The sequence below is a fragment of the Dendrobium catenatum genome, unplaced genomic scaffold (assembly GCF_001605985.2).
Source record: "Dendrobium catenatum unplaced genomic scaffold, ASM160598v2 fragScaff_scaffold_601, whole genome shotgun sequence".
Taxonomy (NCBI): Eukaryota; Viridiplantae; Streptophyta; class Magnoliopsida; order Asparagales; family Orchidaceae; genus Dendrobium; species Dendrobium catenatum.
In genome coordinates this window covers 546,595-566,297 of record NW_021319063.1, presented here as the reverse complement: position 1 = coordinate 566,297, position 19,703 = coordinate 546,595, and the positions used below count along the sequence as shown (strand labels likewise).

At 35.7% G+C, this 19,703-nt stretch overlaps 1 protein-coding gene across 1 annotated transcript in view; it reads right to left on the bottom strand.

Moving 5' to 3' along the window:
* Positions 1-16,118, bottom strand: part of LOC110116304 (calcium-transporting ATPase 10, plasma membrane-type-like) — a 59,051-nt gene extending 42,933 nt beyond the window's left edge. Inside the window, 6 exon segments of the mRNA XM_028694937.1 lie at positions 9,572-9,658; positions 9,789-9,889; positions 9,972-10,095; positions 10,217-10,390; positions 13,937-14,109; positions 15,967-16,118. Coding sequence (XP_028550770.1) covers positions 9,572-9,658; positions 9,789-9,889; positions 9,972-10,095; positions 10,217-10,390; positions 13,937-14,109; positions 15,967-16,036 — 729 coding nt within the window. The 5' untranslated portion in view covers positions 16,037-16,118.
* Between the last annotated feature and the right edge of the window lie 3,585 nt (positions 16,119-19,703).

The following is a 19,703-nucleotide window of genomic DNA, read 5'->3' as shown; positions in this document are numbered from 1 at the left end:
CCGCCCGATTCCTCTCCCGGACCGAACCCGACGACCCAGCTCCACCTTCCCAGCCGAGCCCAATGCAAGTCTAGTCGCTGGAATCTCTGCTCTAGTCGACCAACCTTCCTCCAAAGCAACAGGATTTGTGTCAATAGGAAGATAAGTTCTTCTTTGCATAAATTTGTTTCTGCTTGTTTCGAACCGACGTACTCATGTAGCCAAAACTTCAATTCGTCTTTTAGGTGAAAAATTGAATGCCTTGAGTCTTATTCTGTTAAACAAATAGGTGTGGCATGAGTTATGTTTAATTTCTTTGGTACTTATTCAAAGTAATCAAGCATGTCTGTGAGGCTTATTTCATGGTTGAGTTCGCAGTTAACGAGCAAAGCCTATGATTTGATTTATGTTGTTTGAAGCCTTAACTTTTATAGGCAAAAATATGTATTCACCATTAGTTTACGTTATGCAATGCATGGTTCAGAACTTGGTGTGCAGATAGGAAGGGATCATGGCATTCCCTGTTAAGTGCATGTATATACATGAGTCATTCTTCTTGAAGCTATATCTCTACATTGCCACTTTTATCACTGTTGTTACTATAAGAACTTATCTCAATTGGTTGGCTTCTTGCATATTTTAATTCCATTAGAAATTTTCATGATGGGATGAATTAGAGACATTTAGCAAGGTTGCTTTCGCATTATTGATATTCGATCAATTTGAAAACTTGGCGGATTTTCTTATGAGCATATCGTGGTTGCTGTATTCATCATAGAGGTTTTGAGGGTTTATGTGTTACAATCTGAGAGGATTTATTTAAATCCAGTTATATAGGTTTTGAGAAAGAGATAGTTTCCTTACCTCTTCAAAGAATAGCAAAAAGTTGATTCGCTGTGTGATCATCCCTCTCCGAATTCACAATGTTCAAGATAATGAGAATTCTGACACTCTTTTACGAGAAAGGATTATGTGGAATGGGTTGTGGTTGTTTAAAAGTTATTTCTGATTTTTACCAAGATTGCTCTTTGAATTTTAACACCGCTAAACGTTCTTTGTGGTTACCAAGAGTAGCTTGTAATCTTGCATTTTGACATTTGGAAGAATGATGGCTCTCTTATTTTTGTTGTTTCAATAGATCTCCCTACCACGAAACTTTTGACTTGTCATTCGATTTTGTGTCTAAAAAATAGAGAGATGCTCTCCATCGAAATCGACTCCTACGTTTGTGAAGTATGTATACTTGGATCGATTCTACCCATATGAAAAGAAATTGCTATGTTATGGATGTTGGGAAGTTCTTGAATGCAGAATTTGTTTTGAAATGGACTAAACATGATTGTGAGATAATGACACTATTTATGAGAAGTGGTTTTCTACCTCACTAGTTATTGTTACATTAAGAGTTTTGTTATGCAGACATTTGTATTTTAGTTGCTTTGATGAGGGACACTTAATGAAGGCAGTTGTATGCTTCAGTGATTTTATTAAAAAGAAAGAGAAAGTGGGCTTTTACACTTGGTTTCAATGATTTAAAGATGCTTTTGGGTTGGAGGAATAGTGTGTTATTGAATACCTTGAATTATGTGATTACTGGACGATGTTGTTGGAAAAGTCCCTATAATAGCTGGTTGTGTGTTTCATTCAAGTGCATAATCGTACGATTCGGCCAATAGGATTTGTGCTCAACATTATGTCGATATCGGTTAAAATATAGCTCTTGAATGTGGCAAAGGTCTTTATTCATGCATTAAACTCTTATCTTTCACTGTGATTTATAGCTTGGATTGAATTTTATGTTTGTCATTGTGCTCCGCTTGATTTTGAGAGAAGTATACATTTTATTTTTTCTCATTTCTTAAACTATGTTTTGTCTTAATTATTCCCAACCATTGGAAGCATTTGAGAGAGATAATTTATGAGCAATTTGTCGTTTCAACTGTATCGTGTATACTTATTTGAGCTTTATGATGTTATTAGTAATGAGCATCTTCGTTTGGTTTCTCTTTCTTATATGTACGTGGGTGCTTTCTTACTATGTGGTGGATTTATATGAACCATTGAAAGGTACATTCCTTGTTGTATGACTATAATGTGATGAATATGCAATGTTAGAATGGTAGTTTATATGGATTTCCTTTGTGTTTTAGGAAAAAGCACTTTGATTTGCTTATGTTAAAAGTGATGAATGATTGGTTTTAAATTCGGTTTTCGTATTAGAAAGTTTACAGAGTTTTGGTGAACTGTTTTACGACGGAGCGAGTTTTAAATTGAAATTTTCTGAAATATAGAAAATTTTTAATTGTTTTATCTCCCACATCTAACATAAAACACTCGATTGCTCTTTGTGTTGAAAAGTTTCTTTTGTAAGATGTATTTTTGTAGCGTCTTGTGTAGTATTCAACTTGTTTAGAAGTTTTCATAGAGAGTCTTTGAGCTTCTAATATTTTGTGACTTGCTTTGAGTAGTAATGTCCTTTAGTAGCGCTTCTTAGAAACAAGTTAATGATTAGTGTATGGATTGTCTCTATTGATTCATATTTGTTTCTAAAGGAGGAGTTTTGGGAGATTGCAAAGAAAAGGATTTGTTTTGTTTTGATTTCGGGAGGTGTGTTTTCTTTTTATTTTTGGTGAGTTATTTTGTTTAGCAGGGTATTAGTGGGTAGTTGAGTAGTCGAGTCAAATATATCTAAGGGCTGTATTTGGATCGTGGGATAGATAATAGGCATTAAAACCCCTTCTCTCTCTGTTCATTTACATTGAATAGGAGTGAAGGGTGTGTTTTTAGAGACATGCTTGGCTTGAAAAAGCATGTACAATTAATCAAATGCCACAAATTCCTTTATATTTGTCCTTCTCATTCATTGGCTTCCTACTCTTTTATTGGTATTTTGTAGTTTTGTTCTTCCTTTGGCATTTCTAACTATCTCCTATTTATTGTCTTATTTCAACTTATAGACTCCTAAACCTATTAAAATATGAAAACATGTTCTATAATAATTAGTTATTGAAAAATTTTTTGTTATATTTAATATTTCTTTGTTAGCTATATTTAATTTTCTGTTAGTCTATACTTTTTGTTATTTACCTGCATTTTCTTTCCGAATGGCATCTACGCTTCATATATCTTCTTTCTGCTTTTATCTTATTTTGCGAGGTACTACACCGGGTCTTACACGATCAAAGAATCAATGGACAATTTGCTTGCTTGGAATTAAGTGGCTGGTGCACGCTCAGGTATGATTTTTTGACACCTAAACTCTACTTATGTATCGAACAGCTACACATCACACACAACTTGTAATAGGTATTCTAGCATGTTTAGGTAGTCAGCCTATAGGTTAGTTCACTGACGAAGACTTTGGCCTATAGGCCAAAGCTTGCCCCCCTTCTGTGAGCCTAGAGACCATATAGGTCCATTTAGGCTTGATAGAGTAGGCCACTACTTGTGCCATTGGGCATGCGTTATTTCCCACACGAAGTAGTTCATCGCTTAGGATTTTGGCCTTTCCCAGTTTTGGGTACGATAACCCCCCCCCCTTTTCTTTCTTTTTTTTTCTGTGAGCCTATAGAGACCATTAGGTCATTAGGCCTGTAGAGTAGCCACCTAAATTATGATGCTAGTATGGGCAACCGTTTGAATGCTTTCTCGTGCGGAGTACCTTGCCTGGAGGGTCACCTTAAAAAAGGGGTGTAGTGTTATATTTTTTCCGTACTTTCTGATGACATGCCATGCATTCGTTTTTATAGCACCTACTTCACATTAATCATTTCTACACGCAATCACATCTAACTAGATCTAGGTATTATTTGTATCTGTTCCTGCATTTATAACATGCCGTCAGCTAGGTACATTCTTTCGCATATTGTAGAGTCCATGATTGAAATCTTTTAAACTACGAATCCTTGATTTCCTAGGATATAGCCTTCCTATCTTGTATACATATAGGGCGATTGATTGTGTTTAGGATGTTAGCTGGCAGCTCACTCCAGGCAAGCATAAGTCCAGGTTGTACATCCCTCAGTGGGTCTCCTTTCTTCTGGTGTGTTTTGAGTATGTCTTTTCTCTTAAGATAGTAATTTGATCTTTGATCTTTTAAACTCAAAATTTTAATCATATCTTTATCCACTCAAAAAGGTCTAATCATCATTAAAGATAAATAGAAGAGAATCTTTGGAGTAGAATTTAGGAACTTTATCTGTGCACCAAATTAAGAAGTGAATAATACAACATCCTTAATCGAGAGTTTTCTTAGATCAAGGTCTAAGATATAATTAACTACGGGGGCTTGCGCCCGTAGGAAATCGATCCCCACAATCAAATAAACCCCATTCGAGCTGATGTATCGAATGGGGGAAATCTCGTGAACTTTTGGGTTATAGATATTATTATCCATCGAGGTTGGTAAGTGAAAGTCGCTATCCTCCATGGTTAATCGTATATATAACTCCATCTGCTCTTCCATCGGCCTGCTTGTGTCGCTTGTAAAGGTCTACGACCACTTCGTCCTACGGGGCAGTGTGATCGTGCTCTTTGCATCCGAACCACACGAGCAGAATCCTTTCGGAGACCCACAAACGTTATCAAACCGACCATGAAGGAGATTTCTATGAGCAATTCTTTGTTTTGGCACAAGAGGGATCAATAGCATGCTACCAGGAATAGTTTGAGCACCTAGCCAGTAGGGTGGAGCGAGTATCAGATACGGTATAGAGGGGGACTTCATGAAGTGGTTGAAGGCGGAGATCCGAGCAACAGTGAAGGTATTGATGCCTCGTGACTTGGGGGAGGCCATGAAGTTGGCCCAGCTGGTGAAAAATCTGAAGAATCTAGAGAAGAGAGCCAGGAGCAACAGCTCATGAGGCTCTTACAGAACGACGACCACTCTTCTAGCACCCAAGGGGCCTGCATCAGGTAACATTAATGAGACACCAGGGAGAAGCCAGTAGGAGGAGGGAGTAGAAAAAATTTCAAGAGGCTGACAGAGAAAGAGATCCAGGAGAGGAGGGCAAAGGGGTTGTGTTTCAGGTACAAGGAGAAGTATACGTCAGGACATCAGTGCAAGGACCGAACTCTTCAGGTTCTCACAGTCTGTGATGACGGGAAAACTGAAGAGGAAGGTGAGGGGGAATTAGAAGAAGAGATGGAGGAGAAGTTGCATTTGGATCTGGTCGAAGTTTCCCTAGATTCAGTAGTATGATTCACTTCGAATCATACGATGAAGGTGAAGGGGGAAATAACAGGCATGGAGGTAGTTGTTTTGATTGACAGTAGGGCTAGCCATAATTTCATTTCCACTCAAGTCGTCAACCAACTGGGATTGAAATTGGTGGACACCAGTTATTATGAGGTGATGATGGGTACATGGAAGGTGGAGAAAGGCCAGGGGATCTGTAGAGGAGTAGTGATGACCATCCAGGGGATTCAGGTAAGGGAGAATTTTCTCCCACTAGAGTTAGGAAGTACTAATGTCATCTTGGGAATGAAATGGTTGCAAACCTTGGGGGAAACCAAGGACAATTGGGGAGCACTCACGATGGAATTAATGGTGGACGGGAGAAAGGTGATTATAAGAGGAGATGCAGGGCTATCCAAAGCCATGGTATCACTTAAGACCATGGTTAGGAGCCTACAAAAGGTGGGGAAAGATTATATGGTGGGACTACAAAAGCTAGATGTGATCAGGATGGAGGAGAGAGGGGATGTTTCTCTTTCAGGGTAGCCCTTAATTCAGCAATTTGGTAAGGATTTTCAACCACCACAAGGATGGTCACCTCCACGGGAACATGAGCATATCTCCACCTTGAGGGCGAGGTGAATCTTCGGGAGGGGAGTATTGCTAGACCGGTCTAGTATGTCCACGCGGGACCTGCCCAAGCGAGAACGAGGCGGAAGCCTCCGCCTCCTGCTTTAGCAACACACACCGCCGAAGCAAACAAAGCAGTTTAGGAAGGATTTTTTAGGGATTTGGGAGGGAAATTTGAATGTAGGGACTGTTTAGGGATTTCCTTCTAATTTGTATGCATTAAATACTTTGTTTTCCTAGGGTTAGGGTATCTTGAATTTGGCTGAAATTTGAGATCTCTTAGATTTAGGTACTTTTGGGCTCTAGCGGCGTCTAGAGATTTGGGAGAGATCGATCCTCCTCTCGAATTGAGGATCAATTGTATCTTGTTTGTTTTTCTTCCGTTAGTTGATTTATTGCAATAAAATCTACTATTTTTCTTGGATTTCATTGGATTTCGAATGAATTTCTCACTGTTTTATGAAGATTGATGGGAAATACTTGAGATCTACAAGTGTTTCCTATCAATGTCCAACGAGGAGAATCACTTTGAGTCAAAGGTGGATGTTGCCATGTAGGAGCTTCCAAGGCTTAATAGCAACACGAAGGAATGTGTATATCCTGATCAAGGGGAAACCATGCAAGGAATGTGTATATCCTGATCAAGGGGAAACCATGCAAGTTGGTCAAGATCCACTTCCAAGATTAGGAAGATAGACATGCAAAATGTCACTTTGTTGCAATTGATAGCCTTTTGGCTCTTGTTTTGTTGGTCCCAGCACCTCATTTTAGACCCATAGAAGGAAAAAGTTTAAGAGGAGATCATTGGAGGAAATGTGAGGTGCATTTATGGTGGGCAAAGTTTAAGGGGAGATCATTGGAGGAAATGTGATGTGCATTTATGGTGGGACTAGGGCTGATTTTAAGGGGGAAAGTTTGTATATGAGAGGGAATATGTGAAGAATTTTCTGAAGTGGTTTTTCTTAGGTGAATTTGGATTCCTAGTTGCTGCTAGGAAATTAGGGGAGAGTCTATTCACCTCTCCAACAGTGAATCAATTGTATCATGTATTTTTCTGATTGAAGATTATTATTTCAGCTTTGTTACTCATGCATACCATTGTTGTCTTCTCTTAATTTTAGTGGTTGTTTTTTGCTATTTGACGCTGATTTTTCTCTAGTGGCTATTTTGGGTGCTGATTTGATATCCAAAACATATCAAATTGATATCATAGCAAGTTTTTGGGACCAATGGTTGGGAGAAGAGTTGAGGCGTTGGAAGAAAAGTTGGAAGGGCAAGTAGGGCAACTACAAACGGATGTGGGATCGTTGAATGAGTGTTTTTCAGCGCTGGAAGGAAGGTTTGGGAATCTAGAGGAGATGATGAAACGGATGTTAGAGTTTCAAACTAATGCAGTTCCACCGGACGTAAGGGGGGATCAGGGAAATGGCATGCCAAGGGGTGACGAAGAGGTGGAAATTTTAGGAGAGGATGGAATACTCCACCTTGAGCCTCTACTGAGAAGGGAGATGGATACAGAGGTAGGAGGGAATGGGAAGAAAATAATAGGCAGGCTGAATTTGAAGGAAGAGAGGGGTATGAAAGGAGAAGGGAGGAGAGAGAACCATGGAGAGACCCAATGCTCGTTTAATGGTAGGCATGGGGAGCGGAAGGGGAAATTGGGTGGGGAAGATCCGAAGGATAGGAAGCTGAAAATGTCAGTGTTTGAAGGTGAGGATGCGCATGGGTAGATCCATTGAAGGAGATTTAACAGGTACAAGAAGTGTCTCACTATTCTGCATATGTTGATTTTTCTTTCTTTTTCTTGAGTATACATATTGTTGTTCTTTAATTGCTGCTCTTTGTAAGGATTAATTGGGACTAATGGGTGGAGGTTGTGACATAGCAAATATACCTTAAAAATACTCGTTATTTAGATTTCTTTTGATATTTGTTGATTTTGACTGGACTCTGTATGATTGTATAATAAGAAATTTCACTCCTAAGTTTGAAATTCTCCATCACTCTCCCCCTGAATTTCAGAACTAGTAAAGTATGAGTTGTTTTAAAAAAATGAGACATCCATGGTTTCAAATACCTTACTAGAAGTAAGTCAAAAGCATTTGTAACCTCTTTTGGTCCAGGAATAGCCAATAAAGATGCATTTTTTTTAATCTTGGGTCAAGCTTGCTCCTATCTTGTGAATAGATATGAACAAAGGCAGAGCACCCAAAAACTTTAGGTGGAAGATTTGATGATATGAACCGAACATGAGGATAGGCTTTGAGTAGAGTTTGCCTAGGTGTTTCAAATTTCGTCTTTTACCTAGGCTCCATTGAACATTCTTATGTAAGTTTAGTCAATTCTTTATAAGATTAATATTGATATTTTGTACAAACTTCAAAAGAATTAAAGGTTAATCACAAATATGATTTTTGATGTTTTGCAAATAATGTTAAGTTTATTCAATTATGATTTCAAGATTGTGACTTCTTATAATATTGCATTTAAATTGTTATTTAATTTGCATAAATTTATGAGTCTCATAGCTCGTCAATTATTTTATACTGGCTATTGTTACAGGAAAATATAAAAAGAAAGTGGAGACCGATTAGGCAAGTGTTGGAAGCTTTAGGTTTTATTTTTAGAAGTGTTTGTGATGTCTTCTTATAAGGTATGTAAGCTATTTAAATGTGATGAAACATTATGATTTTCTTAGTGGCTTTGTATGTATTATTGTGAGGTAATTGGAATTAGATACTTCCCGATTTCAATTATTGAAAAGGGACTCTTCTTTATGATATTTGAAACCTTAGAACATATATTAACTCATATTTCCTTTTCGATCATCTCAATTGTGATTATGATTCATTTGATGAACTTCTTAGTATACGAAATCGAAGGATTACATAATTCGTCAGAAAAAGGGATGATAGCTACTTTTTTCTCTATAACAGGGTTTGTAGTTATTCGTTGGATTTCTTCAGGACATTTTCCCTTAAGTAATTTATACAAATCATTAATCTTCCTTTCATGGAGTTTATCCATTAATCATTAATCTTCCGTTCATTCAGTAGATGTAATTGTCAGTATATATTTTATACAACTATTCAAATGATATAAAAGTATCATATGTTGAGAATGAAGTTAAGTTCAGTTCTATGACACTCTACGTTACTAATAAGGGGTATCATAGGGTGTTACAATTTTCAACTTTTATATTTGAAATTCCAAGCATGCATGGGTCAATCATTCCATCTATGAGAATGCATTTCTTCATTAAGTGGGTAACCACTCTTAAATTAATACTCCTACTAAATACCTTGAATTAATTTCTTGATACTTGGAATTTATCTGGGAACAATTCTCCATGCTTTGAATTAATCTTGAAGCAACTCTCCATGTTTTAAAATCTAGAAGTGAAATAATGTGGGCCATGCATGGGATGACAAACATGGAGGTCCCATATTTTGAATGACAAAATATACACTAATTTGATAAGATGAAGGAAAATAACTTTTGATGGAAAGCTAAATCAAATAAACATACTTCTTCCCATTTTTCATGACCAATAGCCATGCAAAATAAAATAAAAACAAAAACTTGCTTTTTTTTGTTCTACATCACTATTTGTTCCCTACTCAATCTTTGATTTCTTAATAGAGGTTAGGCTTGACCTCTCATCATGCACAACAGAAGAAGCAAAATGCTTGGGCAGTTTTGTCAACCTAATAATTTTATCACTATCATATATCTTCCTCATGCTTTAACCACATGCTTTAACTTAAATGAATTTCATGACAACACCTTTGCAAGCATGAGATTGGGTGCCACTCCAGTACTGCACGTCAGACCAGTTTCCTCAAAAATAGCATTCCGGAGTTCGCCAGCAACCTTTGCAGAGAACAGAGGCAAGGAAATGAGGGACCAGTATCAGTTACGTCGTAGAAAACTGACACCTGAAAGAGCCATACAGTATAGCAGATAAATTTATGGATGAAAAACCTATCTATTCAATACTTACTTCATCACTGCTAATCTCCCTATTGATGCATACTTCAGTTATATTAAGGTAAGCTTCATCGAGACTTGTTGAAATAAAGTCAGGATCATATCTCCTAAAGACTGAAAAAAATAATCAGCTAAACAAATTGGAAATGAACCACCACTTATGTAAAACAACTTTTCAAAATTTTATAAATTTGACCTTTTCTTGCCAATTCACTGTAGAAAGTATATTTTTCAAAATTTGTTGGCACAAAGATCAGATCGGGACATAATTTACATGCAATGAAGCCAGGCATTGCAGCACGAACGCCAAATTTACGAGCCTGAATCATGAATGAATGTTTTTACAGCAATTAGAAGATATATTTCTACCAAGGTTCACATATCCAAATCCAAGTCTAAGAATGGCTTTCTAACACTAGCAATATTGCACTAGAACTTCACCTCGTAATTTGCAGTGGAAATCATGGACAAGCTACCAACTGCCATAGGCTTTCCCCGCAATGATGGATTCTCTAATGTCTCCACGGCAGCATAGAAGGCATCCATATCAGTATGCAGCCAAACCTTTGAAAGATCACGTGAAGCTTCCAACTCTAAGATCTTTTTATTGGCAATCTGAAATGATATATCAACCAATAAGAGTATATGTACATTTGTATTGTGAACGGTCAAAATATCTCCATGAATCAACGATAAAGAAATATTTGGGTTTGAGTTTGAAATACTACTCCAGAAATGCATGCTAACTCATGTACTGAAATAAACAGAAAACTCTTATGAAAAAGTGATATTCAACATATTTTATGAAAAATAATGAGATACAATTACACCATCATCATCATTAACTTTATCCTAACTATTTGTGGTCAGTTTTATGAATTCATCTCTCATTCCAATTGAAAGATACATAAGATGCTAGCTCTAGTTTACAGATTTCTTACAATGAGATATTCTCATATTAAACACTTGCAACCAACATAGCTACTCCTAAAATGTCAAATAATACATTATTATTTGGTTATCTTAAATCATGAACTAGTCTGAGCATAATTTACAACATGTAGATCAAATCATTGCAAAAGAATACTTAGTTAACATGTGTCGCAGACACTTGAGCTTCAAACAAACAGATGAAATAAAACAACTGCTCTAAAATTTATAAACTACAGTAGTTACATGTTAAAAATGAAAGTAAAAAATAAATAAATAAATAAATGTTAAAAAATGAAAGTCATATTCAAGATGTACCAATAGCATTCCTAGTATTGATGCGGTTATAACAATAAGACGAGAAGTTGGTAGCGCTGGTTTGGTAACTCGGAGAAGTTATTGATCTTGCACATCTAGTTTTCTCATACCAAATATAGCTGAAAAAAACAAGTTGATATTTATCTGAAAGTATCACCATATAATATGAACTGGGTGGATGCAACATATCTGCTAACTCCATTTCCCTTCCAAAAACAGTCCTACTGTAACAAAACTTTTCTTCTCTGACCAGCAGATTTTCAAAGGCCTTCATGACGTTGAGGACAAAAATATCAAAAATCTTTTACATATAATTCGCAATATCTCATAGTTTAGTGAGATTTGGTTCAATCAAATTAATCCTACGACTCGCCAACATGAAGAGAGGTTTCGCATTTGCACCTTTAAGCTGGGAAAATTTTCACAACTTTGGAACATCTAAGAATTTAGCGCAAAGACTAATGAGGTTTTAGATAGTCTTGAAGAGGCTTGAGGTCTTGTTATTAATAGAGCTAAAAGTGGATTTGTGGTTCCTAAGAATTTGGCCTTTTCTCGACTTGCTTCTAAAGCTAGAGTTGCCAGATTTGTTCAGCAGAATCTCCCCTTTAATATCTTGAACTTCCTTTGTTTAAGGATTAATTGAGAATCTTTCATTATGGTGAGCTTATTAAACATATTCAAAATAGAATTTATAGCTGAGAGCATAATCTTCTTTCTCGTGGAGGTCATATAACTTCGTTGAGGAGTGTTTTGTGCGCTACCCCATTTATTTAATTCAGGTTTTGGATCCTCCTGAAGCAATTATTGATAAACTTAAAAGTTTGTTTAGTGGATTTCTTTTAAGTGAAAATGGAAGTCATAAAACGATTAATTGGGTGCAAGGAAATAAGCTTTGGTTACCTATAGCTGTGATTTGGAACTATGAAAGACTTAAGTCAACCATTTGCAATCAAATTGAGAGAAACTGTAGGTCTCAAAGCAGGTTAAGGTCTAATTTCTTGAGGGATAATTATTGCAACGGTAATCATTCCATGTTGGTATCCGTATGGGGTTAGGTTTCTTTAATTTAGAAATCTTAGCCAAAATAGAGATGCTGTTGAGAAATCTGTAAGTTGGGGAGTTGGATTTGACAATGTTATATTTAGGTAAGACATATATTTGGTCATAAACCCCTTGCTTTGTTGGTTCCCGAGACTTTTCATTCTTCTAAGGTAGCATATTTCTTTTAGCTGCATCTTGGCCTCCTGGGATGTTAATAAGCTTGCTTCTCTCCTACCTCAACATTTAGTTCTTTAAATTCTTGAAATTTCAAATGTCATGCTGCGTTTTAAATAGGCCTAGGAAATGATTACAATTTGTTCTGGTAGATGTCTATTGTTACTATTTGCTTGGATATTGGTTAATGATGCTTTGCCTGTGAATGTGAGATTACAGAAATTTAGCTTTCAGTTGGCATCAAAGTGTCAATGCTGCTTGAGTTGTATCTGTTGATCATATTTTTTGGAATAGGCATATTCCTAAACAGGTTCGGTCAGTTTATTCTGGATTGCTTTCTGTTAATCTTACTGACGTTGTTTCTGTTGCAAGGATTTTGAGCACTTGGAGAACTTCGTTGACTGGAGTTAAAAGCCTAGACACATGAGATGTTTAATCCCACTCTATGTTAAGGTTCTTGTGGGGTGAACATAACGATGCAAAAAATAAAGAGATAAACCTGTCAATTATGCTAGGATGCTAGCGTTATATGACAAGTGGACAATCAGATCATAATGCTCCTTAAAGCTTTTTTGATTTATGCATGTTTAAAGAGATAAAGCAATGTGCTGTAGGTATTTTACACAAGCTATGAAGTCCAAATTCATGTTAACCAAAGGTTTGTGTTGTGGTGTAAGCCTGAACCCCGTTGGTTCAAATTGAAAGGAAGTCCTGGTGAAGCTGCTGTGGTTGGACCGTTAAAAGATGAATATGGTACTCTTGTTTTTGCCTTATTATGATTATTTGGACCTTCAGAATTCCTACTGCGTTGAGATTTCTGCTTTGGCTCTTAGTTTCCAGATTTATCTTCGATGAATAATAAAGAAATAATGAATTGAAGTGGATCCTATGAATATTAAAAATCTTATTTTGAGTAAGGAAGCTGATGATTGGATCATAGTTTTAAAGATGTGGGGAAAAGAAGGTTGCTATGATCTAATTTTCACTTCAAGGTTTGCCCATATATGGAAATAAGGAAATGTTGTTGCAGATTGGTTAGCAAGTGAAAGGTGTAACTTGAAGTATTCTTGAATTTCATCTGTTATAGATGTTCATGGTCCTCTAATTGGTATTTTGAGGTTTCTTAAGTGGGGTGATTCCTACTTCAAGTAATAAAATGGTATTTAGCTTACCGGTTCGGTTGGAATTCTTTAAACATCAACAAGGGATCCTTAGGCAATATCTTGGAGTTAGTAATATCTTCTTCTCTTGCTAATTTGATTAGAGCGTCCATGATTTGAATAAATCGCTTGAGAGTTATTATCTCTAGTTGTTTTTAATTTTTTTACTCAACTTGTCAAGAATGATCTATAATTGCTCAAACTATAATTAATTTGATCTCATCATATGGGAGAGAGTTTTAGTATTTAGGCCTTTCATAACCCTAGTCTCATGGTGCTCATCATTAGCCTTATACCAACTATTTGAAATCGGAATTATGAATCCTAATTATTCGATCATTCCTATTAAGTGTTGTTAATTCTTAAATATATTCCTCACATGTTATCAATTACATAAAAAATAAATAGTGAATAGTTTAACAAGTTAATTTTACAAAGGTATCACATGCATTCCATCACATAAAACAAACAAAATTGATACAAAGGCACCAAGAGAGGTGACAAAGAACAATTAAAACTAGACATTCCGTGCACTCACCATTTGAAAATGAGAAAAATCCTTGTCTGTAAGTTTATCAACTTGAGCACGCAAACTTTCAATCTTCTGCATAATGAATGCCTCCTTCCTTTTTTCATTCTCAAAATATTTTGACCCTTTGCTCATTTCATAAACAATTCTTTGCACTTTCTCTTTATCAACTCCATCCATACCTACACCACAACAGTTAAAACAAGACAAGAATGAAAGATAGAAATTAGAAGATATCACATCAATGTAATAGCTAATCAATAAGGATTTAAGATTTTAAATAATAACAAGTTCAGTTAAATTTTATTCAAGAAAATGAGCAAAATAATCCCATAACTTTTTATAAAAGATCAAAATAGTCCTCAAATATATTAAATGACCAATTTGATCTCTCAACTCCTTAAAAAATAACTAAAATAGTCCCACCATGAGACCATTTTGATTCCTCTTTAAGGAGTTTAAGGATCAAAATGATCATTTAATATAATTTGGGATTATTTTAGTCCTTCATAAAGAGTCAAGAGATTATTTTGATCTTTTTCTCAATTTTATTATAATGGTAACTTACCCCCTTGCCATAATGTTAATCAAGTAAGAAAACACACGGTAGAAATAAAAACTACGGACTCATGAACCATTTTTGGCACAACATAACCATCAACATTCAAATAAATAAATAAAGGAGAAGCGGCTACCTTTGCAATAAAAAATTAAATAAAGGGGGAATATATGTTTCAAAGAAAGCTTAGTCATCCAAAACAAGCAACAAAATTTTAAGAGCCATTAAGATTCGCTTACTGATTCAATTGCTTCAATCATAAATTATAAAGGCAAGAATTTCCAAGGCACAAACTATTGTTAAACTGAGCTTTCCAAGGATGAATATCCCTTCCATTTTGTGTTCTGATTAGCAATAAAAAATGCTGGATGTGCCAGCGCTGAGTACAGCCATATTTTATTGGGCAAATTATTAGGTCCGTACATCCACTAAAAATTTGCCACGTGGACTACGCTTCGAGTCAAAAAATCACAGTCAAAAGAGCAGGTAAAGTGCAGTTATAGCACAGATAAAGCGCAGTCAAAGCGCAACTAAAGCGCACCTAAAGCGCAATCCACGTGGCAAGTTTTTATTGAATGTCCGGACCTAGAAATAGGTCCGGTGACCGGACCTAATAATTTGCCATTTTATTGAGGATATATTTTGAATTCCTTTCATTGCGGTGCAAAATTATATATTGCAAGGATCTTCATTGTTCATTACTGTGATATTCCCACATTATTGAGGATATTTTGAATTATCGTCTTGTTCACTATTTTTATCTAAATGTAGGCTCATATATACGTGTACTAATCACAATACAATAGAGATAAAATATCATCATATTCTCTCTTTTCTAACACTGAGAAGTAAATAGCCTTCAAATGTTGATATCACTAAAACTTATCGAGCAGAAGAACAACAAAGTTTCGTATAATATTTTGCACCTCAAAAAAAAATACAAAAAAAAACTAAAAAAAAAAAAAAACTAAGGGAGAAAGTAAGGAGATACTGCAAAAGCTTTTCCTCTTCTCCTATGTCCTATCCCATACCAAGTTCCTTTAAAAAAGAAAACAAGAAAAATGAGAGGAGGTTATATTTCTTTCCTCGGTCTGATAGAAAAAAAAATGGGACAGACCGCAAAAGGCATGGAGTTTAAGGTAGCTTGCTGATGGAGAACTCTTCCTAAGAGAACAGAAACACACAGTCGGGGACAAAATACTGTGAAAGGAGATAAAGCAGGCCTCTGGAAGGGATTAGTCAGAAACTTCTTAGGGGAATTAATGAAATATGTAACCTAGGTATCAAAAACTCCATTATCTTCTCATCTTCCACTGTTGCAGACCAAAACCCTAAATGGAACATAAAACAGAAATTTCAAAATCGTTCTTCCGTATTGAAAGTGCGTCCTACAGCTCTACGAATTGAAGAATGAAAGGATGGTCAAATGCTTGACATGGATATTTTACTCCTAGAGGAGGACGGACGCGGACTGAAATACCGGCTTTGGCGTTGGTGTAAACCGTGTTATATGACTGCCATGGCCGATCTCCTTCCGAGGATGTTCCCATTCTTCTTAATCGCAATGCGGATGCTAGCGGAGCAGCAGTGTTTAGAACCGCCAAAGCCGAGGGCAGAAAAAACTCATTTATAAGATAATTTGACAGGTATTTTGCGAAATAAAATTTTAGTGGTATAAAAGCAATTTTAGCAAATCAGCATATAGGTGAAAAGTTTGTGCAGCTCCGGTAGAGATAATTTTAAAGAGAGTCGTCTTAGATTGTTTGGTCATATTAAATAGAGGTCTTTTGATCGGTAAATTATTATGTCTGGTCATCTAATATGTGGACATCCAATTCAGAAATGTCACCTCACCCGGATGCACTGATCCCTGGTATTTTTGAGTGACGTGGCATGTTTTTATTGGTGTTTGGACTAATCCGAACACCGGACACAATAATTTGCCCTTCCGATGACCCGGTTAGAAAAGTTAAGGTATTATATTTAACTTATATTAAAAAAGTTAAAGATATACCTAAAAAGACTTTGTTATAAAATATTATAAATGATCTTTTTTTATTAGATTTAAAGGAGAATTTGACTTTTAACTGTACACAATAATGAAAAAAGATTCATGTAGCCGACCCCATATAATGGGACAAAGGCTTCATGTTATTGTTGTTGGTATAAAAGCAACTTAATTAGAAGCGAAGCCCATGATCCTTTTTTATAGATGTCTTAACCTATGTATGGCCATTTTGATTAAAACATATTTTTGAATTTTTTTTTATAAAAAATATAGCCCTGACTGGACTGCCAAAAAGTAGCATCCCATGGTATTCTTTCTATAACTACATTAGTCCACATTAATATGAAATTCAACATAGTTCTAATTCTATTCTCCTTTTAATATCCTACGTTAAAGCTTTAGATTTAGGACTTTTAATTATCAAATTCAGCTGGATCATTATCATTACGTGCTAGAATTTTAAGAGGATAAAGAGAACATTTTAAAGTTTATACAAAGAGTAAATAGATATATAATTAGTAGAAAACCCAAAGTGAAAAAATCATGGGATTTGATGGTTGTAATAATCAACTATATAATTATCAACACGATTGATATGCCACTAAAAATTCATATTGGTCAAGCACGAATCAAGATGCAAATATGAATCCGAGGCTTTTAATATTAAATTTGGGATTATTCAAATTTGAATTCCATCAAACATATGGCTGAATTGAACATCTAAGAGAGATGAAACCAATAACATCAAACTAACTCTGAAATGAGCCCAACTAAGCAGAAATCAAATGACCAAAACATATTTAAAAGTTTCAGAGCAGCAATCGGATAATCAAATTATATCTAAATATGACATGCTTATAATCGAACCAATTTAGCGGCTCGGCGATACAGATCCAACAAGCTCAAGATCTTCTAATTTTGATATTGTTATGACATTTAAATATTCCAAGAATACTCCATGATCGAGGAGATTGATACTAGCCATCTGATGGAACACTCTGAATTTGTCCTAGATCTTCTCCATATTTATTAGGCATGACACTAACAAATAAGTATAAATAAACTCTAAGTTTTCACATAAGAGGGATGGGAAGAGAAAAAAAAAATCAAATAGCTCTCTTACATTCTCCAACCAATGCCGTCGTCGGTTCTCTTCCCGCCCACCAACCATCATGAACTTCCGCACATTCATTGCCCATCGACAACGATCTGTCCGACTATCGTTGTCGTCCAACTATAGTCCCCCGACCACCATTGCCCTTCGAAATTAGTCCTCATAATATTGTTTTGAAGTTTTAATCGTACTACAACATTATTTTTCAAAATCAATATTACTTTCTAGTTAAGTAAAATAGTGCACTTCTCAAGCTGTCTTCTAAAATTAAAAAAAAATACCTAAATGTCTAGAATTATTATCCCTATAACATACAAAAAGTAAGATGATGAAAGTTTAGCGGTTGTAGAGATATTTCAATTTTTATATTATGAAAATATAAATTTAATCAGGAAAACCGCAAACGAGTAGAGTCGAGCTCGAGCCAGAGGTTGTTCGAGTCTGGCTTGCTAATTGTCCAGGTAGCTCAAACTCGTGCTCAAGCTCAACTCGAGTTAAGAACTGGAGCTCGAGCTCGACTAGGGGTGCAAACGAGTCAAGTCGAGCTCGAGTCAGGTGGTGTTCGAGTTGAGCTCAACTGTCAAATACTGAGCTCGAACTCAAGTCGAGCTTGAGCTTGACTCGTTCCACCGTAACCAAGCTCGAGCTTGAGCCACTCGTCGAGCCCCAAATGCGATCCGGTTCGCCTTCCAACAACTGTGGCACAATCTTCCAAAAAATTAATTCTCGAATTCAATTAGCTTAAAAAGTAAAATTACACCCACCACTGCTTGTCCTAGTGGTGAAGAGCCGGCTGGGCAAAGCCTAGGTTCCTAGTTCGAATCTCTTGGCAAGCAGTGAAAGTCTTGAGTGTTGGTCCGTATAAATTGGTGTGGTTTGCATGCTCGGTCGACCGGGATTTTCACTGGCCTAAAGACAGTGCTTCCTCGTCACAAAAAAAAAAACAAAAAAAAGAGTAAAATTGTAGCCGGAGAGAGAGAGAGAGTATTGAGATTTGAGCCCTTTTTTGGGTTGTCAGAAAAGGAAATGAGTGTTTATCGTTTGCATTTATTATAGATGAGAGAGGACCAAATCATAGAAGAGAGTGAGAGAGAGAGAGAGAGTGGCATTTGAGAGTTCGTGGTTTTCCAAAATTTCAAGCGGGATTTTTAAATTTCAACCGGCAAAAAATTTAAGCTATCCATATGGCATCATTATTAATATTTTTAAATATTTAAATTTAATAATTTTCAGCCGGCTCGCAAGCTCGCGAGTCGAGCCTTGTCAACCTAAAACTCAAGCTCGTTTAATGAACGAGCTCAAACTCGAGCTCGAGCTCGATAAGCTCGATTCGTGAGCCAATAAACAAGTCGAGCTTGAGCCGGCTCGGCTCACTTACACCCCTAAGCTCGACTCATGTGTCCAAATCCTAGGCTCGAATTCAGCTCGTAAGCTCGAGCTCACCTAGATTACATGCTTGAATTGAATGTTTTTATGAAATTTTTACCATAAAAATAATATTTTTTATAAAATTTTCAACATAATAAAGAACATTATTGATAAGTTACTTAAAAAAATCATGATGACATATAGATAATATATAATATTAATCCATTAAAAATAACCAAATTATTTAAAAAAGAACCTTATTAATAAGCCTATCACAAATCATGATAACAAAAATAATTCATGATAAGCAAATCAGACATGTTCATTGTTATATAAACAACAATCTTTGATAAGCTAACCAACTTTACAATAATTATATAATTATTGTTTATATAAAAGATAACAATTGTTATATAACTACAACAAAATATCATAGAAATACACCTAGAAATAATCCACACAAATTTCAAATTATATATATGAAATTAGAACGTTACAAAGTTAACAAAAAATCTCAATACATTCTTCATCTTCGTTAACCTGCAATTGATAACATGAGCATTAAAAAACTTATCAAAAATTGAATATAATAAAAAATATATTAATGAAATGATTAATAAGGCATTATAGAAGTTCACTTTTTCAAGTCTTTAACATCTTCTAAAAAATGTTGGTGCTAATCTACCACTTTTTTTAAAAAGGCAATTAATCATTAAATATATTCACT